This window comes from Podarcis raffonei, chromosome 13, assembly GCF_027172205.1.
Source record: "Podarcis raffonei isolate rPodRaf1 chromosome 13, rPodRaf1.pri, whole genome shotgun sequence".
Classification (NCBI taxonomy): Eukaryota; Metazoa; Chordata; class Lepidosauria; order Squamata; family Lacertidae; genus Podarcis; species Podarcis raffonei.
This window is the reverse complement of record NC_070614.1, coordinates 40,396,706-40,419,156: the sequence shown is the minus strand read 5'-3', so window position 1 is coordinate 40,419,156 and position 22,451 is coordinate 40,396,706. Positions and strand designations below refer to the sequence as shown.

At 49.6% G+C, this 22,451-nt stretch overlaps 1 protein-coding gene across 1 annotated transcript; it reads right to left on the bottom strand.

The window, feature by feature from the left end:
* On the bottom strand, positions 1-22,451 carry TGFB1I1 (transforming growth factor beta 1 induced transcript 1). The gene is made up of 11 exons (XM_053363521.1): positions 22,049-22,451; positions 13,931-14,088; positions 11,654-11,733; positions 10,300-10,442; positions 7,825-7,921; positions 6,374-6,473; positions 5,553-5,804; positions 4,628-4,801; positions 3,380-3,461; positions 2,725-2,873; positions 1-1,086 (listed from the first exon to the last, which is right to left on the bottom strand). The coding sequence occupies exons 1-11, from the start codon at positions 22,434-22,436 to the stop codon at positions 820-822; spliced, it is 1,890 nt and encodes a 629-aa protein (XP_053219496.1). The 5' UTR covers positions 22,437-22,451; the 3' UTR covers positions 1-819.

The window sequence follows — 22,451 nt, the reverse complement described above, 5'->3', positions numbered from 1 at the left end:
AGGACACTAAGGGAGAGAGGCATCTTCCCAAATTCCACTGACAGCTCACAGATATAACCCTTGGGGTGGTGTCAAAGCTGTTTACACGTAAACTCGCCCCAAAATCTCTGCCACCGAAGGATGGGCCACAGAGTTACTGCTGCCTCTCCCCTCTTGTAGTTGAACCATTTTAGATCATACTTGATCACAATCGTAAGTGCTTTAGGGCAGCCCCGAAGTGAAATAGCCCCTCACCTTGCACCCGAAGGCAAAAGCGGTAAAAGATACCAAAGGACCTGGAAGTAAAGGGTTTTTCCCCCCCACCTCCCACCTGAATGGCTTTTATGGCTTGAGAGTAGGGAGATGGGTTTCAGGTGCTTCTTTCTGACACGCTACTGGACGGCATTGCAGGAACAGACTTCACAGGGAACGGAGGGGTGTGGCTTCTTTATGGCCCCGCCTTCTACCTGGATGACATCGCCAGCTAGTCTTGTGTGAGTTGCGGCTTAAGGCACTGCCTCCTGTCTGAAGCGCTGGCGCTGTGTGGGTGTGGCTTAAAGTAGCATGTGACGGGGGGTGAGGGCCAAGGATTGGCTGCTCGTGGCTGCGATGGGATTGGCTCCTGAGTAGAGTGGGAGAAGCGGACAAGTCCAGCTTCTCGCCTTTGGCTAGAGGCGTGGCTTTGGCAATCGTGTGGTGGCTCCGCCGGGGTGGAACCCATAAGGCACAGGCCTCTCCCATGTGTGGCAGTGGGCGTGGCTTGGTCAAAGGCTGGGATTGGTGGGCCTTCCCTTTTCCCATGCTGGTAGCGGGCATGGCGCGGCCGTGGCGCCCTCCTGGTCACCCAAAGAGCTTGATGAAGCAAGGGTGGCAGTAGGGCTTGTCGTTCTGCTCCTTGAAGGTGCCCTTGTTGAGCTGCTTGAGGCAGAAGGCGCAGACAAAATGCTCGGGGTGGAACTTGCGCGCCATGGCCGTGATGCAGCGGCCGGTGATGGGCTTCTCGCAGCCCGAACAGAGCGAGCCGCGCTGCTTGTGGTAGTGGATCTCGCAGAACGGGCGGCCGGCGTGCTCAAAGAAGCTCCCGTTCACAAATGGCGTGTAGCACTCCTGCAGCAGGGACAAAGGCAGAGGCGTTTCAGCAATTTGAAATGCAACGTGAAAAAAATAGTTTAAAACAACTTACAAAAATACGCCAGGGCCTAAAAATACACATCTTGGGAGTCAACGGCCAGGGTAAACAGGTGCATCTTCAGCATTTGCCAAAAAATGCACATTGAAGGTGCCACACACCCCTGTGTAGGGAACAACTCTTATTTAGTGGTCCAGCTACATCTTGTTTTCTACATCTTGTGTATTTTTTATTTTTGGTGCTCACACTTTCAGCATGGTCCTCAATTTCCCTTTTTGTTAACTTTGCTTTGCCAGAATTTGTGCTCCTTTTCGTTTCCTCACTTGGGCAAGACCTTCCACTGTTGAGGAGAAGCTTTGTTGCTTGTAAACCACGTGCCAATATCTTATTGGACTTGATCGCTTCCATTCCTACTTTCTAGATGAGTTTCTGTTATTGTGGCTTTAAATAACCTCCAAATTGGGGGTGGGGTGGGCCTGGATAAATTTATCCCTCTTAACTGCTCTTAATTATTTTAAAAATCAATTCCTCTTTTGAAATCCAATGGGATAATGCTGGATTTTCTCAGAAATTTTCAATTGAGGTGATAGCACTACGGTCAGTGCCACTCGCATCTCACACCAAGTCCTGGACACTGTGGTTTGGATCCAATGTTAATTCTACTCAATGTAGACCCATTGAAACTAATGGCCAATAGTAATTTAGGTCCATTGATTTTAACTGGGCTACTCTTGAGTACAGGGACGCGGGTGGCGCTGTGGGTAAAACCTCAGCGCCTAGGACTTTCCGATCGTATGGTCGGCGGTTCGAATCCCCGCGGCGGGGTGAGCTCCCATTGTTCGGTCCCAGCTCCTGCCCACCTAGCAGTTCGAAAGCACCCCTAAGTGCAAGTAGATAAATAGGTACCGCTTTATAGCGGGAAGGTAAACGGCGTTTCCGTGTGCTGCGCTGGTGCAGGCTCGCCAGAGCAGCTTCGTCACGCTGGGCACGTGTCTTCAGACAGCGCTGGCTCCCGGCCTCTTAAGCGAGATGAGCACGCAACCCCAGAGTCGGTCACGACTGGCCCGTACGGGCAGGGGTACCTTTACCTTTACCTTACTCTTGAGTACAATTAGCATTGGGAAATGGAAGTTATCCCCCCCCCCAAAAAAAATCCAGATATCTCAGCTGCCTCCCTCCACCAACTGCTGTTCACATCAGCAAGGTTTCCTTAGCATCAGCCCCCTATTCCCCACTACCACTAGCTGAGTTACAATCCCCAGAGTGAAGAGGGACAGATTCTTAAACATCTCTGGAAATCGTAGCTCTGTGAGGGGAATAGGGGCCTCCTAACAACAAACTACAGCTCCCAGAATTCTGTGGGGGAAGCCACAGCTGTTTAAAGTGTATCACAGTGCTTTAAATGTATTGAGTAAACGCAGCCCATGTCCAGATTTTCATTCGCTGATCCCCAACACCCACCCACCCACCAATTTTTGCAGGAAAAGTTCCCTGAGGGACTTTGGGTGGAGCCCTAATTAACCCATCACTTTCTCACTTGGCTGCCTCCCTCATTGGCTTCCCCGCACCCCCATGAAGCCCTGCCAGCCATAGGGCCCCTGTCCGGACATGCATACCCTGCAAACAAAGCATTCTGGGTGCCACAAGGCATTCAGGGCCGAGATGTAGTTCTCCAAGATGGCCTGGCTGCACCCCTGGCAGCGGGTGGAGAAGAGCTCGTAGAAGTCCTGGCGGCAGTACTGCTTCCCGTCCTTCTCGTGGAAGCCTGCGGGGAACAACAAGGGGTCCTTGAACTAAGCTATTGCCGCGTGTTTCCGTGGATGGGGGATTGGGGTGGGCTGTCCACACTTTTGCCATGTTCACTATTGCAGACCCTCCAAGCATCCCTATTTTCATGGGACAGTCCTGGAATCACAGAAGCCCTCCCGGTTTCTGATCCGAACCCCTGAATGTCCTGCTTTTACCTTAGGAAGTCCTCTATTTTCAGTGGAGAATTGTCGGAGGGTAGGCAATTGGCATACGGCCCCGGGAAGGATTCCCACAAGAAAAATGTGGCCCTCAGGGTGAGGAAGTTTCCCTGTCTCTGCTCTAGCCATGTTGTCTCATAAACTACAGTAAGCTTACACGTAAAATACAAACGGGCCTATAATTCTTTATCCCCTATTTCCAAGGAAAACTAATCATGCCTCTGTGTGTGTGAGTGTGTTTTGTTGTTTTTCTTCCCCGCCCGTCATTTGAGGGGCCACTCACTAAGGCCCCGCCAACACTCACCTTCCTCCCCAAAGGGCCGCCCACACTTGACGCAGCAGAAGTGCTCTGGGTGCCAGTTCTTATCCAATGCGGTCACCATTTTCTACACGAGTCAGGTGGATGCGGGGCAGGGGGGAAAAGGAGGTCGCGTCAATGAGGAAACAGCAACTTGGCAGCAAAGCAGCAAACTAGACACAACAGGCCTGTGTTTCCCAGGCTTGGCCCCTTTGGTGTCTCCTTGCCACTCTGGCACCCACAAACGGTCTCCATAAATATCCCCTCCAAAAAAATGACAATGTGCAAGAGATCATTTGCACCTCCTGTTCAGTTCCTGTATGGACTGGAACATGCCCACATGTCCATACCACTGTGTGGTCCTATCTCTTCTCCCACTCTTTCACACATGGCAGCCATTTTGTGTTGTGCCATGCTGCCGCCACGGCAGCCATTTTTTGACCGGCGCCCACAGCACTTGCTCAAAAATCCAAACGTGCCACGAAAAGCAGGCAAGCCCTGTATACTGTTGTCATATTCAGTAACATTTTCTGGATTACACTGGATTCAGACACACTGCCCATGCTTGGAGTGCCGTTTTAGGTTTCATCAGGAAGGGAGAGGAATGGAGTTTTGGTCTAGGGTTCAAAGGATTGCTCTTGATATACTCCAACTGTAAAAGTGCAAAAGGACCGGGGGGCGGGGAGTGGTGTACTTTAAGAACATTTGGCACAATTTTTTTGCAGCACGTAATGACCAGAGATCTAGGAGAATGGTCTGAATCACCAAAGAAGGCAACAGCAGCCCTCTCCACAAAAGAATAAAACAGAAATGATGCCTCAGGGTGGTCTGTCTTGCAGCATGAAACTGAAGGAAATTAATGAGGGGTAGCCAATGTAATGCATCAAAATGTAGTTGGACTACAACTCCCATCATCCTTAACCATTGGCTACACCTTCTGGGGCTGATGGGAGATGGAGTCCAACAACCCCCGGAAGGTACCATGTGCACCAGCCCTGAAATAATAGCTCAGTCGGTAGAGCATGAGACTCTTAATCTCAGGGTTATGAGTTCAAGCCCCACATCAAACAAAAGATTCCTGCCTCACAAAGCTCGGTTGCCTCTAACTGTGATGTTATTTCCCTGTATAATTTTTTTTAATATGCTTTTTTTGTGCAAATCTTTTGTGAGGCACTGAGAGTCTCTCAGGGCTGTACAGTATTCTACAACCATCTGTAAGGAAGTAAGAACTAGCTGAGGGTTAGGGTAACTCACGTCCAGGATGGGTTCATTGCAGAGTCCACAGCGGGGCGAAAAGAGCTGGAAGTAGTCCCTCTCGCAGTAGGGGGCGCCATCCTTCTCAAAGAAGTTGCTGCCCCCCATCTCCTTCTGGCAGTGGCTGCACACAAAATGCTCAGGGTGCCAGGTACTTCCCAATGCTGTGACCACCTGGGCAAATGGGAGCGGGGAGAGGAGGCAGGGAAAGCAAAGATCCACCTGAGTTTAGGTAGCGACAGATGATTCTGGGACTCGCAAGTTTTGAGAGGGAGCAGGTCATGCGTACCACACAGGGTGGCGCACCTCTGTTTCTCATGCTACGTCCAGCAGTGGCCAAGAACTTCTAAAGAAGTTGGGAGTGACAATTGTGGCAAGATTCTGTGGCCCTTGAAAATGGCCGACGGCATGCCCAAAAACAGCGGGTGGCGCTGTGGGTTAAACCACAGAGCCTAGGACTTGCCGATCAGAAGGTCGGCGGTTCGAATCCCCGTGATGGGGTGAGCTCCCGTTGCTCGGTCCCAGCTCCTGCCAACCTAACAGTATGAAAGCACATCAAAGTGCAAGTAGATAAATAGGTACCACCCCGGCGGGAAGGTAAACGGCGTTTCCGTGCACTGCTCTGGTTCACCAGAAGCGGCTTAGTCATGCTGGCCACATGACCCGGAAGCTGTACGCCGGCTCCCTCGGCCAATAAAGCGAAATGAGCGTCGCAACCCCAGAGTCAGCCATGACTGGACCTAATGGTCAGGGGTCCCTTTACCTTTATACACAAAAACTTGGTTGAGGAGTCCCTCCCTAATCCCAAATCCATCTTTCTCCAGCCTGGTCTTTCCCCTTTTTCAGCCTTTGGCAATCATCTATCTGCCCCACCTGATGACCCCTCCAAGGAGAAGCCCGCTCTCCACCACCAGCCGGCACTCACCTGCCCTGCGATGGGTTTCTGGCAGGATGCGCACAGCCCCTTGGCAGTGGTGGAGATCCCTTGGCGGCTGAGATCTGACTCCAGCATCACAAGCATACTGTCCAGGTTCCCGCTCGGCTGCGCTGGGGAGGTCTGTGGGGGCGCAGCAGCGGGGCTGGGGCAGACGGATGAGACCACCGGCAGCTGCGCTGAGGAGACTCGGGCAGGAGCTGGAGGGGGCGACACAGTGGTGGAGGTGGAGGCTCCTGGGAGCTAGAAGGTCAGAGATGGATATGGGTAGAGCTGAGATTTCTCACACACAAAAAAGACATTTCCAGACAACTTTGAATGTTTCCTCTCTTCCCGCCCCGAACCAATGGAGAATTTCCATCATCCCATCGAGCACATTTGGGTGAAATGGCCTCCTCAGTTTCAGCACCCATGAATTTTGGCACACCTGTGTGTCTAGCTTTAACATTGCTCCATCTTACTTCATTATTGTCGAAGGCAGCAAATGCTCCCTGCTCCTTCCAGTCCCCTCTTTGCCCTTTGCTCCCCTCATCCACCAATAATAATATTTCTTTCTTTCCCACCCATCTGTCTGGGTTTCCCCAGACACTCTGGGCGGCTTCCAGCAAAATATGAAAATACAATAATTCATCAAATATTAAAAGCTTCCCTTGCCTTTTTTTAAAAAAAAAGAAATCTGGGCTTTTCAGGTTTGTAATTATGCACACAATCCCTGTGTTTGCAGGTTCCTATCACCAAATCACGAACAGCCCTGGAAGTAACCCCACTCCACCCCTTCTTCAGTCCCAGTGGTACCCGAGCCCCACACTCACATTGCTCTGGACCCGGAAATCTGACAGGGAGGCCATCAGCTTGTCCAGCTCTAAGGTGGCAGACGTAGCCGATGGCTTTGCAGGCGGAGGAGCTGTTGACCTGAGAGTAAGAACGCAGCATCAAGGGGCATGAACAAAGATCCAGTTCTCTCAATTGCAGTTTGATTCTGAGATATTTTACAGATCCTTCATTTTAGTGACTCAAAGCCCACTTTGGCAGCCATCTACAGACACACTGATGGCTTCTGTACTTTACTATGGGGAATCCACCAGCATGGCTTCCTTTACCCCAGTAGTACTGGGACAGGAAAATTCTCCCTTCCACGAAACTCTGAAAGATACAGACTCTCTCTCAGGTGAGGGAGTGGCAACAACAGGTCCCACCTCTCCCATAAGCTGTAGTCTGTATATGGGAATATAGTAGCAAACCCATCCTCACTGGGATGCTGTGAAAGCAACTCAAAGTGTTTGCATTTGAACCTGGTTAAGATCTTAGGAATGTCTGTGGGGTAGAAGAAAGAAGGCAAACTGTACTAGGGCTGCCATACATCCAGGATTTCAAAGGCAGAAGTGACATCTGGGGACAAGCAAACCGAAAATCATGGGATTTATTTGAGTTTTTGTAAAAAATAAAAAAATTAAGCTCAGCAATTTTGGGATTTGAATGAATAAAAATGTTTAGGAAAACTCAGCAACTATCCTGGTTTTTACTTTTTGAAATATGGCAATCCTAGCCGCACAGCAGTGGTCCAGAGGCCTAATTAGGCCCATGAAGCCACTCCCCTTAAACCACACCCACATGACCTGGCACCAAATGTGGCATCAGGTATGGACGTGGTTGCAAAGTAACCAACCGGGAGCTTAAAGTGAGCCCCCAATTGTTCCTTTGCAAGCAAGGCTCCCTCTTGGTGCTGATCAGCTGACAAGAATCCCTGCTGGGGCCAGAAGTCTGCCTTCGAAGGAACCTGCTGTAACCACCAGCAGAAGAAAAATGCAAGAGGACTTCAAAGGCCTCTGTGTAAGCAATGATCAGCTGAGCCCCTTGGAACTTTGGCAGCTGTCAGTCACCTGACACCATTCTGGCCCCGCCCACCTGTCAGTGTTGGCCCACAAGGTGGGATGGTGGGAATTCATAATCTGCCCCCTCCCCCCGCCAGATCCAGTTCCCCACCTCTGCTCTATGGCAAGGCTGGGGAAACTATGGGCCTCCTGATATATTCTGGACTCCGATTCCCATCCTCCCTACCAGCTGGTCATGGGAGTTGGAGCTGATGGGAGTTGGAGTCCAACAGCACCTGGAGAGCCTCAGGTTGTGCCTACATAGATCACTGGGATGAAAATGGGATTTTGCAACAAACATCTGTTTGCCAAGACCTAAAGCACAGCTCTTTTGGTGCAATGCCTTTGCTTGCCATTGATCGCCCATACTACCCCATCAACCATCTGCTTACCGGGAAATGGAGCTGCCGTCTATAGATTCTTCCGGCCTGTCTTTGCCCTTGTCTCCGCCTGGGCTTTTGCTGGTTGGGAACTGAGACATTATTTCATCTGGGATGAGAAGAGAGAGAATGAGAATACATCTTTTTATCACTTGCCATTTCACATCCTTGCCAGCAGATGGCAGCACTGCTGCACTTCTAACAGCAAGAAGGGCACTCAAGCAGCACTTTGGTCCGGGGCCAGGGCTCAGAACCACAAAAGACTGGAACCACTCCATAACATGGTGGCAGTGCCTCTGAGAATTTGCAGAGTGTCCCCCTCACACTGCTTAGCATGTCTTGGATGAGCCTAAAGGCCTTTCACCATCTGAAAGTGAGGCAATGCATTCTGCTGCTGTTTCACTGCCTCTGTTCTAGGGATTTTGTACTGTCTTGATTGCAATGTACCGTATTTTTTGCCCTATAGGGCACACCGGCCCATAGGGCACACCTAGTTTTTTTGGGGGGGGAATAAAGGGGAAAAAATTATTTCCCCCCAGGCGCGGGGCTGGGGCGCGGGAAGCCCGAGCTTCCCCCGACTCCAGCCCTCAGAACAGGCTGCTATCTCCTGAAGCCTGAAGAGCAAGAGGGGTCTGTGCGCACCGACCCTTCTCGCTCTCCAGGCTTCAGCGAAAGCCTGCATTCGCCCCATAGGACGCACACACATTTCCCCTTCATTTTTGGAGGGGGAAAAGTGCATCCTATAGGGCGAAAAATGCGGTATTTTGCCTCTTGCCTTTTGGATTTGATATCACTCTTTATGTTTTCAAAGCTTTGTAAGTCGCTTAGGGGCGTATTACAGGGTACCAGGCAGAGGGCCTTATCAGTGGTGGCACCCACCCTGTGGAACAACTTCCCATCAGATGTCAAGGAAATAAACAACTATCTGACTCTTAGAAGACATCTGAAGGCAGCTCTGTTTAGGAAAGTTTTTAATGTTTGATGTTCTGTTGTGCTTTTAATTCTGTTGGGAGCCGCCCAGAGTGGCTGGGAAACCCAGCCAGATGGGTGGGGTAATAATAATAATAATAATAATAATAATAATAATTCATAAACTGAGTGGATAAATAATAATAACAAAACCAGCCAGGTATCACCAGGAGTTTCCGCTTACACTGTCTTTAAAAAGGTAGAAGATGCAGCTTCTGCAGACCTGCCCCCTCTGTCAATCTCCTGCTGTAGCTGGTGGGGTCCAGTTTTACCTCACAGCCTGGGCTTGCCCTCCCAAGAGGCAGAGTGAGGCAGCTGCCTCAGACGGCTAATTCAGAGCGGCAGAAAGTGGCTAGAAATATCTGCCCTGTGGTCTGCCTCAGGTTGGGACCTGGCCGCCTCATGCAGGAACAAAGGAACAAAGCACATGGCACAAGTGGAACCTGCAATGTTGTGCTCCGTTGCAGGAAATAGCAAGAGCCCCACGGGGCCCCACAGCTTATGAGGCCAACCCCTACTGCTCCCAAACTTAGCGTGCAAGAGACATCACTCAGCTACAGCGTCCTTCAAGCTTTGTTCCCCAGATGTTGTCGGACTACAAATCCCATTATCCCAGACCAGCTTAGCCAGTGGTCAGGGAACGATGGGAGTTGTAGCCCAACAAAGAATGCTGAGAGCACAGGACACCCAGAGCAAACTGTGGGCTGCTTGTCAAAAACAGGGGGGCTGGTCCAATCATCCCGACAGGGTTGAAGGGAGAGAGCTTCATTAGGAGAGACGAGGTGCAAGGCCTAAGGGGAGCAGAGAACGTCACCCTCAGGGCTTCATCTGAGTCACAACAAATCGGGACCTGAGCCAGTGCCAAAGCTTGGAGTGTGTGACCTCATTGCTAAATGAAAACAATGCAATGCCTCTGAGCAAGGGCAACCGTTGCCTGCTCTCAAACACTGGAGATTAGAAAGGGACCCTGGCAGGCAGGATAAATCAGCTCCAAGGGATATTTAAGAACACAAGAGGAAATCCTCCTGGTCCAACAATTCATGGCCAGCCTGAGAAACTCACAGACCGCAGACTGCAGCAGTCGTTCCTTGTTACCGGTTGCCAGCAGAGGTATGCCACAACTTATACACAGAGGCTCTGTTTAAAGCTGCCAATGGGGAAGGGCTGTAGGAGCTCAGTGCCTTGTGCTCAAAAAACCCAAGGTTCAAACCCCAGCACCTCCAGGTAGGAATACCACTTGCCTGAAATTTTGGACAGCTGCTGCCAGCCAGTGTAGGAGGTGCTGAGTTGATGCACCATGCCTCTGACTCAGAATAAGGCAGCTTCTTACGTTCCCCATTGTGGTTTGTGTTTTTAAACCTACACTAGCATCTTCTCGTGGCAGCGAGTGAGAAATGCATGCACACACAACAGATAAATAATTTCTTTCACTGTTCCATTAGAGTCTTCGCTTCTCTCTCCTTCTCTCTCTCTGGAAATCCACCCCCCAAGCACCATTTCATACCCCACTTGCCATACCTGTGATGTTGAACTGGGTCGCGTTGAGTTCCTGCAGGAGCCGGTCCAGTTCACAAAGTCCCGCTCCGAGCACGCCGCTGGAGGAGGAGAAGGGCGGAGGGGCCCCTTCCTTGGGCTTGGGTGAGCGAGGCTTGCAGACCGTGCTGGAAGAGGCACCCGCATGAGAGAGAAAGAGATGGGATACATTAGAGAGAGGTGGGGGTGGGGGAAGGAGAGCTCAGGACTCTCTCTCTCACACACACACCCCACCCTAAGGAGGAAGATGCAGCATCCCTCCACTCCAGAGAAAGATGGGGAAGGACGGAGCAGTAAAAGGGAGGCAGAAGGGTGGCAGCTATTTATAGGATCCCTCTGCTTAATGGATGCTCTGGAAGGAGGCCAGGGGAGCTGGGCACAGCTCCCAAGGAGGCCAAACTCCTCGTTGTATTTCTTGCTCCTCACAGCTTCCCACACCCTGGTGCTTGTGGTCCTCCAAATCGGGCCAGGTTAAGGGCCAGAGAAAAAGGTGTTTCTGATATTGGAAGGGGGATTTTGATGCTCGCCACTTCTCCCATCAAAGAGCTGTAGCAATAGGAGGAACGGCACACACTATGTAAGATTATAAGCAAGAGGCCTGCTGGATCTAGGCCAGGATCTTGTTCTCGCAGTGGCCAACCAGATGCCTCTGGGAAACAGCGCCTGAGATGCAACCGCAGCTCTCCCCAGTCCCAGTCCCTGATCAGAGGCACATTTAGGGGAGCGTAACCAGTTTGGTTGCACTGGGCCTGGTTATAAATGGTTTCGCCTGGCGCCTAAAGAGATGTGTAATGAAGGTGCCAGGTTCTTGGACTACAGCTCCCATCAGCCTCAGCCAGCAAGGCCAATGGCCAGGGGTGATGGGAGTTGTAGTCCAACAACATCTGGGAAATGCACCACTGTTGTTGTTATTGTTATTGTTGTTGTTGCTGCTGCTGCTGCTGCTGTTGTTCCGCCCATCTGACTGCCACTCTGGGCAGCTTCCAACAAATTAAAACACAATAAGGCATCAAACATTACAAAACTTCCCTGCCACAGACACTGTGGTTCGTAGGATTTTCCTCCACCATCTTTTCTTAAATAAAAAAAGTCACCTTCCTTTCACAGCTTATTTCCCTGGTCCCACACCCCCACATCTTTGTTCTCCTGCCCCTCTCATAACCACCTCGCCAGACTGTTTCCCTTCCTTGCATTTAAAAGTCATGCTTTCACCTTATTTGAGGAAACGGCTGAGGAAATGGGGAAATGGTTCCCCTAAACACAGACAAGGTAACGTTAGGGACATAAGCCCTCTCTCATGTGCATGCAGAGAGGCCCCACAAAACAACCCACTGTTTACCTGTACAGGTGTTCCTTGTCATTTCCGCCCTGCATGGTTGATGCTGGAAATGGGTCTACCGGCATGGCTGTGGTCCCAGCCTGAGATTAAAAGGTGGAGATGGAGGTTGTAAAAGCAGAGGAAAGAGTTTGCATCTGGACAGACACAGACTAACTAGAAGAACATGAAGCCTCTGAATAATCCACATGCAAAGACAAAACATCTAGAGATGGACAGTTTTCTTTCTTTCTAGAGTGTTGGAAGCAGCAAGGAAAAGGGAGCGCTGCTCATCTGGGTTCTTATCCTGTTCCTGAAACTTGCAAAATCTTGATCAGTGGGACAAAGGATGTATTTGGGGAGTTAAGCCTGCCTCAAGTCATACATACAGCTGTGCATCATTTGGTTGGTGAGCTCACTGCAGAAGTGCACATTTTGTTTAGACATACTAGTCCAGGTCACACATTCTGGTAAACCAGGAGTGAGGAGTATCAGGCCTATGGACCAAATGCGGCCTTCCTGGCCTCTCTGTGTGGTCCTTGGGACTCTATGCAGGCTCCTCTTTGGCCACACCCCTCTCCCCAGGTCCCACCTATGACCAGCCCTAATGTGTACCCTCCGTGGGTGGTTTTGCCTGGCTGGAATGTGTCCTTGAACTTTGATCTTGCCTCTTGCTTTTTTCAACAGATAAGTGCAGGAGCGTTGGTAAAACTTGCCTACTGTACACAGGTAAAAATTCGCATTTGTTTCTCTGTCCATTTTTGTCCCTGTCATGCAGCTCCTGGAATGTGACCCAGGAGGAAATGTGGCCCTCAGTCTGAAAAGGGTTCCCCATTCCTGTGGCAAAGCCATGTTTGAGTTCCCTCACGTCACAGTAAATAAACCATAGTTCTCATGTCACAGTAAATAAACCATAGTTAATGGTTTACCATGATGGTACACAGAAGAAGCAAACCACGATTCATGGCTTAGCAGTACATCTGAAACAGATATCGGTAAGCTAAGAATTAAGTGTGACTGGTTTGCTGGGAGAGAAATAAACATTGACCCCTGGTAATGCTAAGCCAGAGATCATGGCTTGTTTCCTCCCAGGAGGAGCCCAGAAGACAAACAGACCAGAAAGGTGTGATCATGGAAAGCCATTAATTATAGTTTACCATGAAGTACAAACAATGATGGAGCTCAGGGGGAGAAAACTGGAGCTGTGTGTTTGAGGCTGTGCACAGTGCTGATTGGCTGGGAATTAACAGCATCACTAACTCAGCTCCTCCCCAAAGAAGCTTTTCAGTAGGGTAGTTGTGACCACTAGGCCACCACCACAGCCAGCAATCAGACACCCCCGCTATCAACATCTCACCCAATCAGCCACTGCGCTCTTGCAGATACCACCTAATCAGGAGTTCAGTTCCTCAGGATGTAAGAATTCAGTAATCCTTTTTGTAGTACCTTTCCTTTAGAATTCCCTCCCCATGAATAACAGACAAGCACAATCTCTGATATCTCTTTGGTGCCTACTGAAGACCTTCCTCTTTCAGCAAGGCCTTTTGAGCTAAGATTTTCCCCAGACTGCATCTGCACCGGAGTTGTTTTAAGAAACTTTAATTTTTTTATCATTGGTCATTTGCCACCCTGGGCTCATTTAGATAAGATTAATTAATTAATGCTTACTTTTATTGTATATTTCTCAGTGAAATGTTCTCATCAACTTTTTTTTGAGCATTAAAATTTTGTTATATTTTGGAGCTTTAGTGAATCATATCATTTTTCTTTGTGTCATGAGCTGCCTTGAGCAGGATTTACTATGGCAAGGCAGCATTCAAATAAATGATCATTATTTTTATGGACAGATGTTCTGTTCCTTTAAAGAAACAAACAAGAGTGTTTACAGTCATACCTCAGAAGTCTAATGCCTTGCGACCTGAATGTTTTGGCTCCCGAATGCCGCAAACCCAGAAGTGAGTGTTCCAGTTTGCGAACATTCTTTGGAACCCAAACGTCCAACATGGACTCCAATCGGAAGCTGCGCCTTGGTTTCTGAAAGTTTTAGAAGTCGAACGGACTTCCAGAACGGATTCCGTTCAACGTCCGAGGTACAAATGTATTCCCAAAGCAGCAGCTACATACATAACTCAATGGCAATGCCAGTCAGCTTGTTTCCTTTCCTCCCATAATACCTTTTGCCTCCCTTCAAACAAGTTATGGTTAAGCACAGATGCTAATGAGAGGGAGCCACTCCCTGGGCTAAGGTCTATTGCCCCACAGAGCTCCTCTGCCCCCTCCTTAACCTCCCCAAATGCTTACCTGCTGCTGAGGGTTGTTGTACGGTGGAGGAGTTGGCTTGGGGTCTGGGGTCCCGTCTTGGCTCAGCCCGTTGGGGTGGGCTCCTCCGGAGTCGGTAAGCAGGACGGGGCGTTTGGATATATGGGAGGTTGTCGTCTCCAGATCAGCCAGGAGAGCATCTAGTACGGAAAGAGATGAAGCAGGTTGAGAATGGGGGGAATAGCGGGAAAGGGCAGGCAGGAAGTCAGGAAGGGGGCATTCTAGGAATGTGGGGAGACCTGGGGAGGCTTTGATGTAAACATGAGGGACAGAGTAGGGGAGAGGAAGAGGCAGAGGGGGGAGGATCACTACCAATTCCAGCTCTCTAAGCAGAAAAGGCAAGAATCCTCATTCTGAGCGATGCCACTGCCCCCCCGCCCCCAATATAAGGACTTTAAAGGAGCCCTGCTAGATCTGTCCAAAGGCTCATAACAGTAAACATAACAGTTATAGTTTCTTTCAGTTTCTCAGTTTCCCATTCTTAAGTTTAGTTCCGCACATTTCTTCATCCGTTTGCGGGGGGGGGGTTAATCCTCACGAAACTTCACCAGCATTTAGTGCAATTTTCTCCTAGTTTTCGAATGCAATTTTGCCCAAAAGGACACATTTTTGGCAGGCCAATCCCCCCCCATATATTGTACATGATTTTCACTCATATATTCATTTTGAAGCACCTCCTAAATATATGGAGTTTTGCACCCATGACTTGGCTGGAGAGCTCCATTGCAAAATTTGGAGCAGTGCAAATTTCAAAGAATGGCTGTGTTTTGATTCGTATACAGTTTTGGGAAGTGTGAATTAGGTAGGTTCACTGCAAACTGAACTGAATTCCTCCCTTGTCCATACTATTTATCCAACCATCTTGTTCTCACAGTGGCCAGCCAGATGTCAATGGGAAGTTTGCAAGCAAGGCCTGATAACAACTCCCCCCAGTTGTGATTCTGCACAATGGGTGTTCAGAGGCCTCGGTAGCCACAGGTAGCCACAAGTGTCTTCTGGAATGGTAATAATGCCGAGCACGGCAACCAGTCCTTTCAACGCAATCTGAACCTTCCCTCCACACAAACACACCAAGGAAAGTTCCCCCTAGAATAACCCTCTTTTAGTAAAATCTGGGGAGAGACAGAAGTCTCTGGTTTTCTCCTCTTCCAGCATCCAGCAGCCAAATGTGCAGGGAGAATGCTAAAGTTAGCCTGCAAGACCCCAAAATAAGCTGCAAGGCCACCCCCCGGCCAGGCCTACTGTCTCAGAAACACAAGCAAGCAAGCCAGCAGCTGGCTTTTCCTTGTGTTTAATACTGAAAAGGAAGCAAGGCCTGAATTTACATTATTTAAGCAACCATCTATTGCGTCCTTTTTCTATATTGGCCCTGATTGGGCCTAAGGTACATGATCCCCTTATAATACCATCCTGACTGGTTCTATACTTGCCACAGTCCAATGCCCTCTCTGCATATATTGATGGGGAAGGATAGTCTTACAGCAAGAGGATAGACTTGACACTGTTTGCCCTGGGTTTTTTTCCTTTTAATCTAGATATCGAGGTGCACTCCTGCACAAGAGAGGAGGCGTGCGCAGCTCCTAAAGCATTTTATTAAAAGAGAATGGCAACCAACCAACAGCAGATCAATAGGATCCAACCTAGGCTATGCCCACAGCAGGAAGCTTATGCAGAGTGAGACCATCGGTCCATCTACCTCAATACTGTTGACACTGACTGGCAGCAGCTCTCCAGGGTTTCAGGAAAGAGCCCTAACTAGAGATGCTGAGGATCAAACCATGCAAAGCATGTGCTCTGAACTTTGTCCCTTTCCCTCTTGCAATCGCATTCCTCACCGGAAGGGATACGGTGCTTTCTCAGGAAATTTAGCATTCTCCCTGGTACAAATCAGCAGGATTTGCGCACTCAGATAGTGTCACGTCCCAGCAAACTTCAGAGAAGATACGAGGAGTGGGCTGGATGACAGATCCGAAAGAAATGCCTGTTTGTTTATGAGTCATTGACTCCGCAGAGCTTAGAGTGGCCTATGCAGAATGGCCAGGCAAGCTCCCATAGCCAGGCATTGATCAGACCCAGAGCTGCTTTGCTTGAGCGAAGTGGGCACGTAGGCGCCTTCAGAGCCTAGGCGGAATCCAAAGGAATTCTAACGCCACTTACATGGGAGCAAGCCCCACTGAATCCACGGGGATTTACTTCTGAGTAAACATGGTTAAGATTGCAGCCTAAGTCTCACTAAAATTAGTGGAGCTTAATCAAAACCCTTTAATTTCAATGGGATTAAAATGTGGTTGACTTCCCCCAGAACCATCCTATGCTCTGAAATCCAATTATTTATTTTTGTGCTTTTTGTGTGTGTAATAAAGCACACAGAGAGGCCTTCTCATGAAGCAACACAAAGCAGATTGGTCATTTTCTTTTCTCCAGCCCTCTAGTTCTGACTGACATAAAGAAAAAGAACCCAGCTAAGGTTCTGAAATAGCCAGTGCCTATAAGGCTAAAGTCGCTAGTCCTCATTCATCCGAAAGAACTCAAAGCATCCTGGTTCAAACCGTTCCCCCTGACAACAACCACTAAAGAACCCAGGGATTATACCAGGCATAGGCAAACTTGGCCCTCCAGATGTTTTGGGACTACAACTCCCATCATCCCTGACCACTGGTCCTGCTAGCTAGGGATGATGGGAGTTGTAGTCCCAAAACATCTGGAGGCCGAGTTTGCCTATGCCTGGATTATACTGTATTTATTATTATTAATCTGCAGGGAGAGAGACTGATGGGCAGTATGAGGGCCCTCACCAAATACAGGATTTTTTTTACCCAACATGGGGCTCAAACCCACAACCCTGAGATTAAGAATCACAACAACCTTGTGAGGTAGGCTGAAGTTGATGTATTGTTCAGAGCTAAAGGGATGTAGTTTTCTTGCACATGCTCAGAGCCTTCCTCACAGGGTCAAAGCCTTAGAATTTAAACCACGTTCTTGGGACAAGCCCAGGAAATTTTGACCTCAGCATTGAATTCTCCCTGCATGGGCTTACAAGTTTGTTGCTTTCCATCAAGCCTTCTTGCCCACAGAGACTTAAACTTTCCGTTTCAACTGCAGGCAAAGTTGCTTGGCCTTCCCGCACAATCACTCTTTTGTACAAAAGACCCCCTCCCTGCAATTTTCCCACCCAGAGTGAGATGTCCACCACAGAGGCCTTTTTGAGTTCCCTAAACCCAACAGACCATCTGCGGCAGATCAGATGTGCATCTGGGACAAGAAGTCTGTTCATCCTCCTGGTCTCAGCCAGCTTGTCCCAAGATGCCAGGAGCCAGCGTCTATATAAACAAGAGGCCGACATGGTTCTCAAGTGCGCCCAACGCCAGTCGGCAGTCCTGGAATAATAAAGATATTGACAAGGTGCCCCTCGCCACCCGCAACCTGATGGCAGTTGTAGTCTGAAGCCTGTGGAGGTCCCCTCCATGAAGTCCCCTCCATCCCATTCGCCCAGTCCATTTGCTTTAATACATTGGCTCTATCTAAGGCTGGGACTGTACCACTCCTGGGTCCAGCCAAGACTCCAGCACACACTGCAGATGCTACAGAATAAATGTTAGCAGCACTTGGGCCGACAACAACAAAGCAGCAAATGTTATTACAAAACCACCAAGTCAGGACAGTCTGTATTATTGCTGGCCAAATCTTCTTTTTTCCTTTTAACATTCCTAATTATTGCAATGTTCCCATTTAATTAAATGCCCCGGTTTCATAATTAAATTCACACGTGCAACCCAAATGTATTCCTGGACGCACAACACACACATCTTCCCTCCAGATTGTTTGCTTCAAAGCCCCAAGCAACTGGCTCCCAGGGATCCCCTTCTAATCTGACCCTGTGGATTCCTGATCCCTCCCAGCCGGCATGCTCTTTTGACCACACAGGCTATAATTATAATGGATCCCTTCCAAGCCATGCTCTCCCATTGGAGGGACAGCCAGCATTTCTGGAACAGCCATTCAGAAGTCCTCTTAAAACTCAGGCCTTTGTGGTGTCAAATAAACCTCCATAATAATTGATTCCCCCTCCAGTGGGTCTTTTCCCAGATCTGCGCTGGATCTCCATCTTTCAACATCCTTTTTCTGTATCCCTAACCATCTATTTTAATGCACATTTGGAGCAGAACACACAGATCCTTTTGAAGCCAGAAAATGTCCCAAGAGGGTCCAGCAATTCTGCTATGGATCATCTAGTCTAGTGGATCTGAGGCTACAGTCAGTTCCTTCCCCATGCAGAGACAGTCACATTATTATTATTATTATTATTATTATTATTATTATTATTATTATTATCACCACCCATCCCCTCCCACCCCTTGCCCCTGACACACAGCCCTCTTGCTCCCTTCACCAAATCTCCAGTAAATTCACCCAGTAAGCTTGCTCAAGCCTGAGTGTGCCTCTTCTTCCAGAGGTCATCTCAGGCCAAAAAGAGGAGGGGGTGTCAGAAGGAGAGGGATTTGGAGAGCATAATTAGAAAGAGTGGATCTTTAACTGTTATTCCAGCTGTTTGCTGGAGTGTGTGAGCATAGAATAAGGGAAAGGGGGGAAATCTCTCTCTCTCCTTTCTTTCCTTCCTTCCTTTCTTCCTCTCACTCTCTCAACTTTGCCTCCCGCCCCTCTCTGGCTGATGTCACAGCACAGAAATGTGTCTAAAGCTGAGAAGCAAACCACAGAGGGAGAGACACAGGAATGTAACATACAAGAGGGGAGGATAAGAGACATGGGGACTGGGAGCAGGGCGGGGAGGAGAGGGGGAAGAGCCGACACGCAGCCATAACCTCCCTCGGAGCACTGATGCTTCACCCCGGAGCCAGCAGATGGAATCAAAGAGGAGCGCCACCTCTCAACGCTCACTACTGATTAATCCACAAGAAAGCCGTTTCTGTGCTTGAAGCTGACAAATCTAAACACACACAAACAAGGAGTCTGTCCACTAATGCGCACAGCTGCTGTTTATTTCGGTTTCTTTGTTCCTTGCATGTTTTAGCCACCCTTCCTCCAAGAAGCTTCAAGCATTTAAATGGCAGGACAATCCTGCGAGGTGGGCCAGGCCTGAAAGACTATCATAGGCCCAAGGCCGCCTGGAGAGCTTACAGGGCTGCCTTAGGAGAACTTCCTGGTGGGCTTCTTCCCACCTGAATCAGATCTGTCTCTGCAACAGGAAACCGGCACTCAAAACCGGACATGACCTCCTTGAAATGGGAGGTATAGAGATTAGGAAATAGCTCTCCTCACATGTGCTCCCTGGAAAACACAGGGCTCCATCGCTTCTTTGAGCAGTCTTTGTACAACACCCCCTTGCACATAAGTCCAAAGTCAACAGTTTAAGTGTGGCCAATCCGTGTTATATGATCTTCTTCAGCCCACACAAGAGAGCGAAACTGCCCTGGGTTGAGCTCTCTCACCCTGGCTTTCCTATCAGTTGGCAGCTGAGCAGCAATTGGAGGATGAATTGCTCCACAAATTTGCCCCTTGAAAATAAACCAACTGGGAGAGGGATTATAAAAGAAGATGGTGGCTTGGTGGCAGCCAGAGCTCCTGGGTTCCATGAGGTGTGTGTTTTAATGCACTAAGAGGTGTTCCTTTGCCTGTTCACCACATATCTGTGGGGAGTTTCTGTTCCCAGCATTGTGAGGAAACTGGAGGCAAGAGGGGGAACCCACAGCAGGCACTTCTGAGAAGAGCCAGTCCTGCCATTAGGCAGAATGAGGCAGCAACTTCAGGCGGACGTTTCTGGTAAACAGGAAGCAACTGCAAAGTGTTAGGCAGAGGTGTGAGTCTTGCACGGAAGGCCAGCCGCCTGCTCCCTATGCTACCCTGCAGGCCTCAGGAAAAGTGGAGGGAGCTGCCCCACATACCAGTGGAAGATTCAGCTACCAGTCTGGTCAGCTACTTTATGTGGAACGCCGTGGGGCAGTGCCAGGCAGCAAAGCATCTTGGGCGGGCCCTGGCTCTTGGGCCCTAGGCCAGAGGTTCCCAAACTGTGGTCCACAGGCCACCAGTCATCCATTAATGTTGCTCAGATGGTCCACTGCGAGTCTGTCAAGAGCAGCAGGAGCAGCAGCCAGGAACAGCGGGTGCAGTGCACTGAATATTGATATTGGATTTTAATTTTACTTATTGCTTCTTTTTATATTGTATGGTACTATTGCATTTGGTATTCTGTGGGGTTGTATTCTGTGGGATTCTGTGGGATTGTATTCTGTGGAATTGTATTCTGTGGAATTGTATTCTGTGGGATTAAAGTTGTATAACAATAAAATACAAAATGGGAAATAAAAGCAATTTGAAATGCAATTAGAAACCATGCAGCAATTAGCACAGCACATTAAAATTGCAGCAACAGACAGAAATATCATTAAGCAGTCCGCCACTATTTTCAAGTGGTTGTGGACAGTCTGGAAACCCCTGTCCGATACATCCACACTTGTATCCACACATTTAAAGCATTATGGTTCCACTTTAAACAGCCATGGCGTTCTCCAGAGTCTCATGGGAACTGTAGTTTGTTAAGGCTGCAGAGAGTAGCTAGGAGACCCCTCTATTCCCCCCACATTACAATTCCCAGAGTTCCCTGGGGGGAAAGGATTGATTGCTGCAGGCCTCTGACAGTTGCCACTCTGTGCAGGGAAGAATGGCTCTCCTAACAACCTCCAGCACCCTAAACAAACTATACTTTCCAGGATTCCTCATGGGAGAGAACAATGACTGTTTTAAGTGTCAAAATCCTGCTTTAAAGGTGTGATGCAGATGTGGCCTTAGTCTCTGATCTAGTTTGAAGTAAAGGGAGTGGATGAGGACCTCAGATTTCTGAGTTCTCTGCTGCAACTCTTTTCTCCCAGGAATGCTGGGGTGCGGAGGAGCCCCCCCCCCCCATTTTCCTGCCTAGCTGAGGCAGCTGCAGTCAATGTCAGCGGGGTGCTGGAGAAGTTAAGAGAGGACTGCAAAGCACCCTTGTTCTCCCCTGGCGTCGAGCCGCTGTTCAGCTATTCCGCAAAGCCACAGGAATACGCTGAGAAATACATTCCTTCTCCGGATGGGAAGGGCTGAGGAAACGCAGCCTCTCCCCCCCCCCCCCACCCTCGACACCCGCCCTGCCAGCTACAAGGATATGGGGAGAGAGACAGGGAGGGGCATTCAGGGAAAAGAGGGAGATAATAGGAGTGGCAAGGGATGGAAGGAGGAAGACAAGGAGGTGTCAGAGAAAGAAATGGGGGGGGGGGTGAAAGCAGGCACAAGGAATAAAGTGCCAGTTCACACATTACTTTTGCACACTTGAAAATGTTAAATGAAGGCCACAGGCGTCAGGCTGCAATAGGAATTTGTGTGCTTGCAGACACGTGTATCAGACACAAGTACACACACTCTTCCATCAGGAGAGCCCAGAATGGGCAATCCGTCATTTCAGAGGTTAAACCAGGGTTTGTTCTCACGTAATGTGTGAAAGGGCCCGCAGAATGCGAGGAACAGCCAACAGGGGATTTCATTTCTTTCTTTTTGTAAAGAGTGAAAGAAAGTTATTGCAAAAACAGCACAGCACAAAGACTGTACAAGAATCCATTGCCGGGGGGTGGGGTGGGGGGTGTACAGCATCTGGCACAAAGGGTGTTTCCCACAGTAGCAGGAGCATTAAAAGAAGTGACGGGAGGAGGGAGAGTTGGACAAAAGGGGACAGCAAAAAAGTCAGACAGAAGGAGCGTCTAAAGGAAATATGGCAAGATGAATGAAGGAGGGGATCGCGCGCACAAAAACCACCCAAACCCTCAACGAGAGTAGTAAGTGAAAAGAAGAAAGGAAGGAAGAAAAAGAGGAGGGGGGCAATTCGACAGGCAGGCAGACAACATGGGAAGCAAGGAGATCGGTTTGGGTCAAGAACTGCTGCCAGACTGCATGCAAGAAGGAAAAACTGTCACAGAGAAAGACAAGAGGGAGCGCGGAAGAAAAGGAGAAAGAAAGAAGGAGGAAAGAAAAGGAATGCGCGAAAGAGCGCGAGGAGGGCGGAGGGAGATGGGGTAGTCGGGGGGGGCGCGGACGGAGCTCCCTCTCGGCTCTCCTTACCCAGATCGTCCATCCCGGGCGGGCGCGGGCTGGGTCCCGGACTCCGGGGCCGGTAGCTGGCTGCTGGGCGGCCCCCGCCCCAGTGACGCGCCTTCCCGGAGCGCAGCCCCGCTCGACTGCCGCGCCGCCGCTGCTGCCGCCGCTGCCGCTGCGGTGACCATTTATGGCAAAGGGGATCCGAGGCTCGGGCAGGAAGGATGGAGACGCCCCCCCTCGCCCCACAGCGTATCGCGCGGCAGGGGGGGCCACCGCGCTGGAACTTGCCCCCCAAACACTCGGTCCCCCATCCCACCCTATAGGGCGCGGGGGGGGGCGTTACAGGGTAATAAAGCAAGCAGCCCGTAGAAATCGCCTCCTGATCTCCCCAGCTAGGACGCCTGGGTTCCATTTCTGAGGGGTCTTG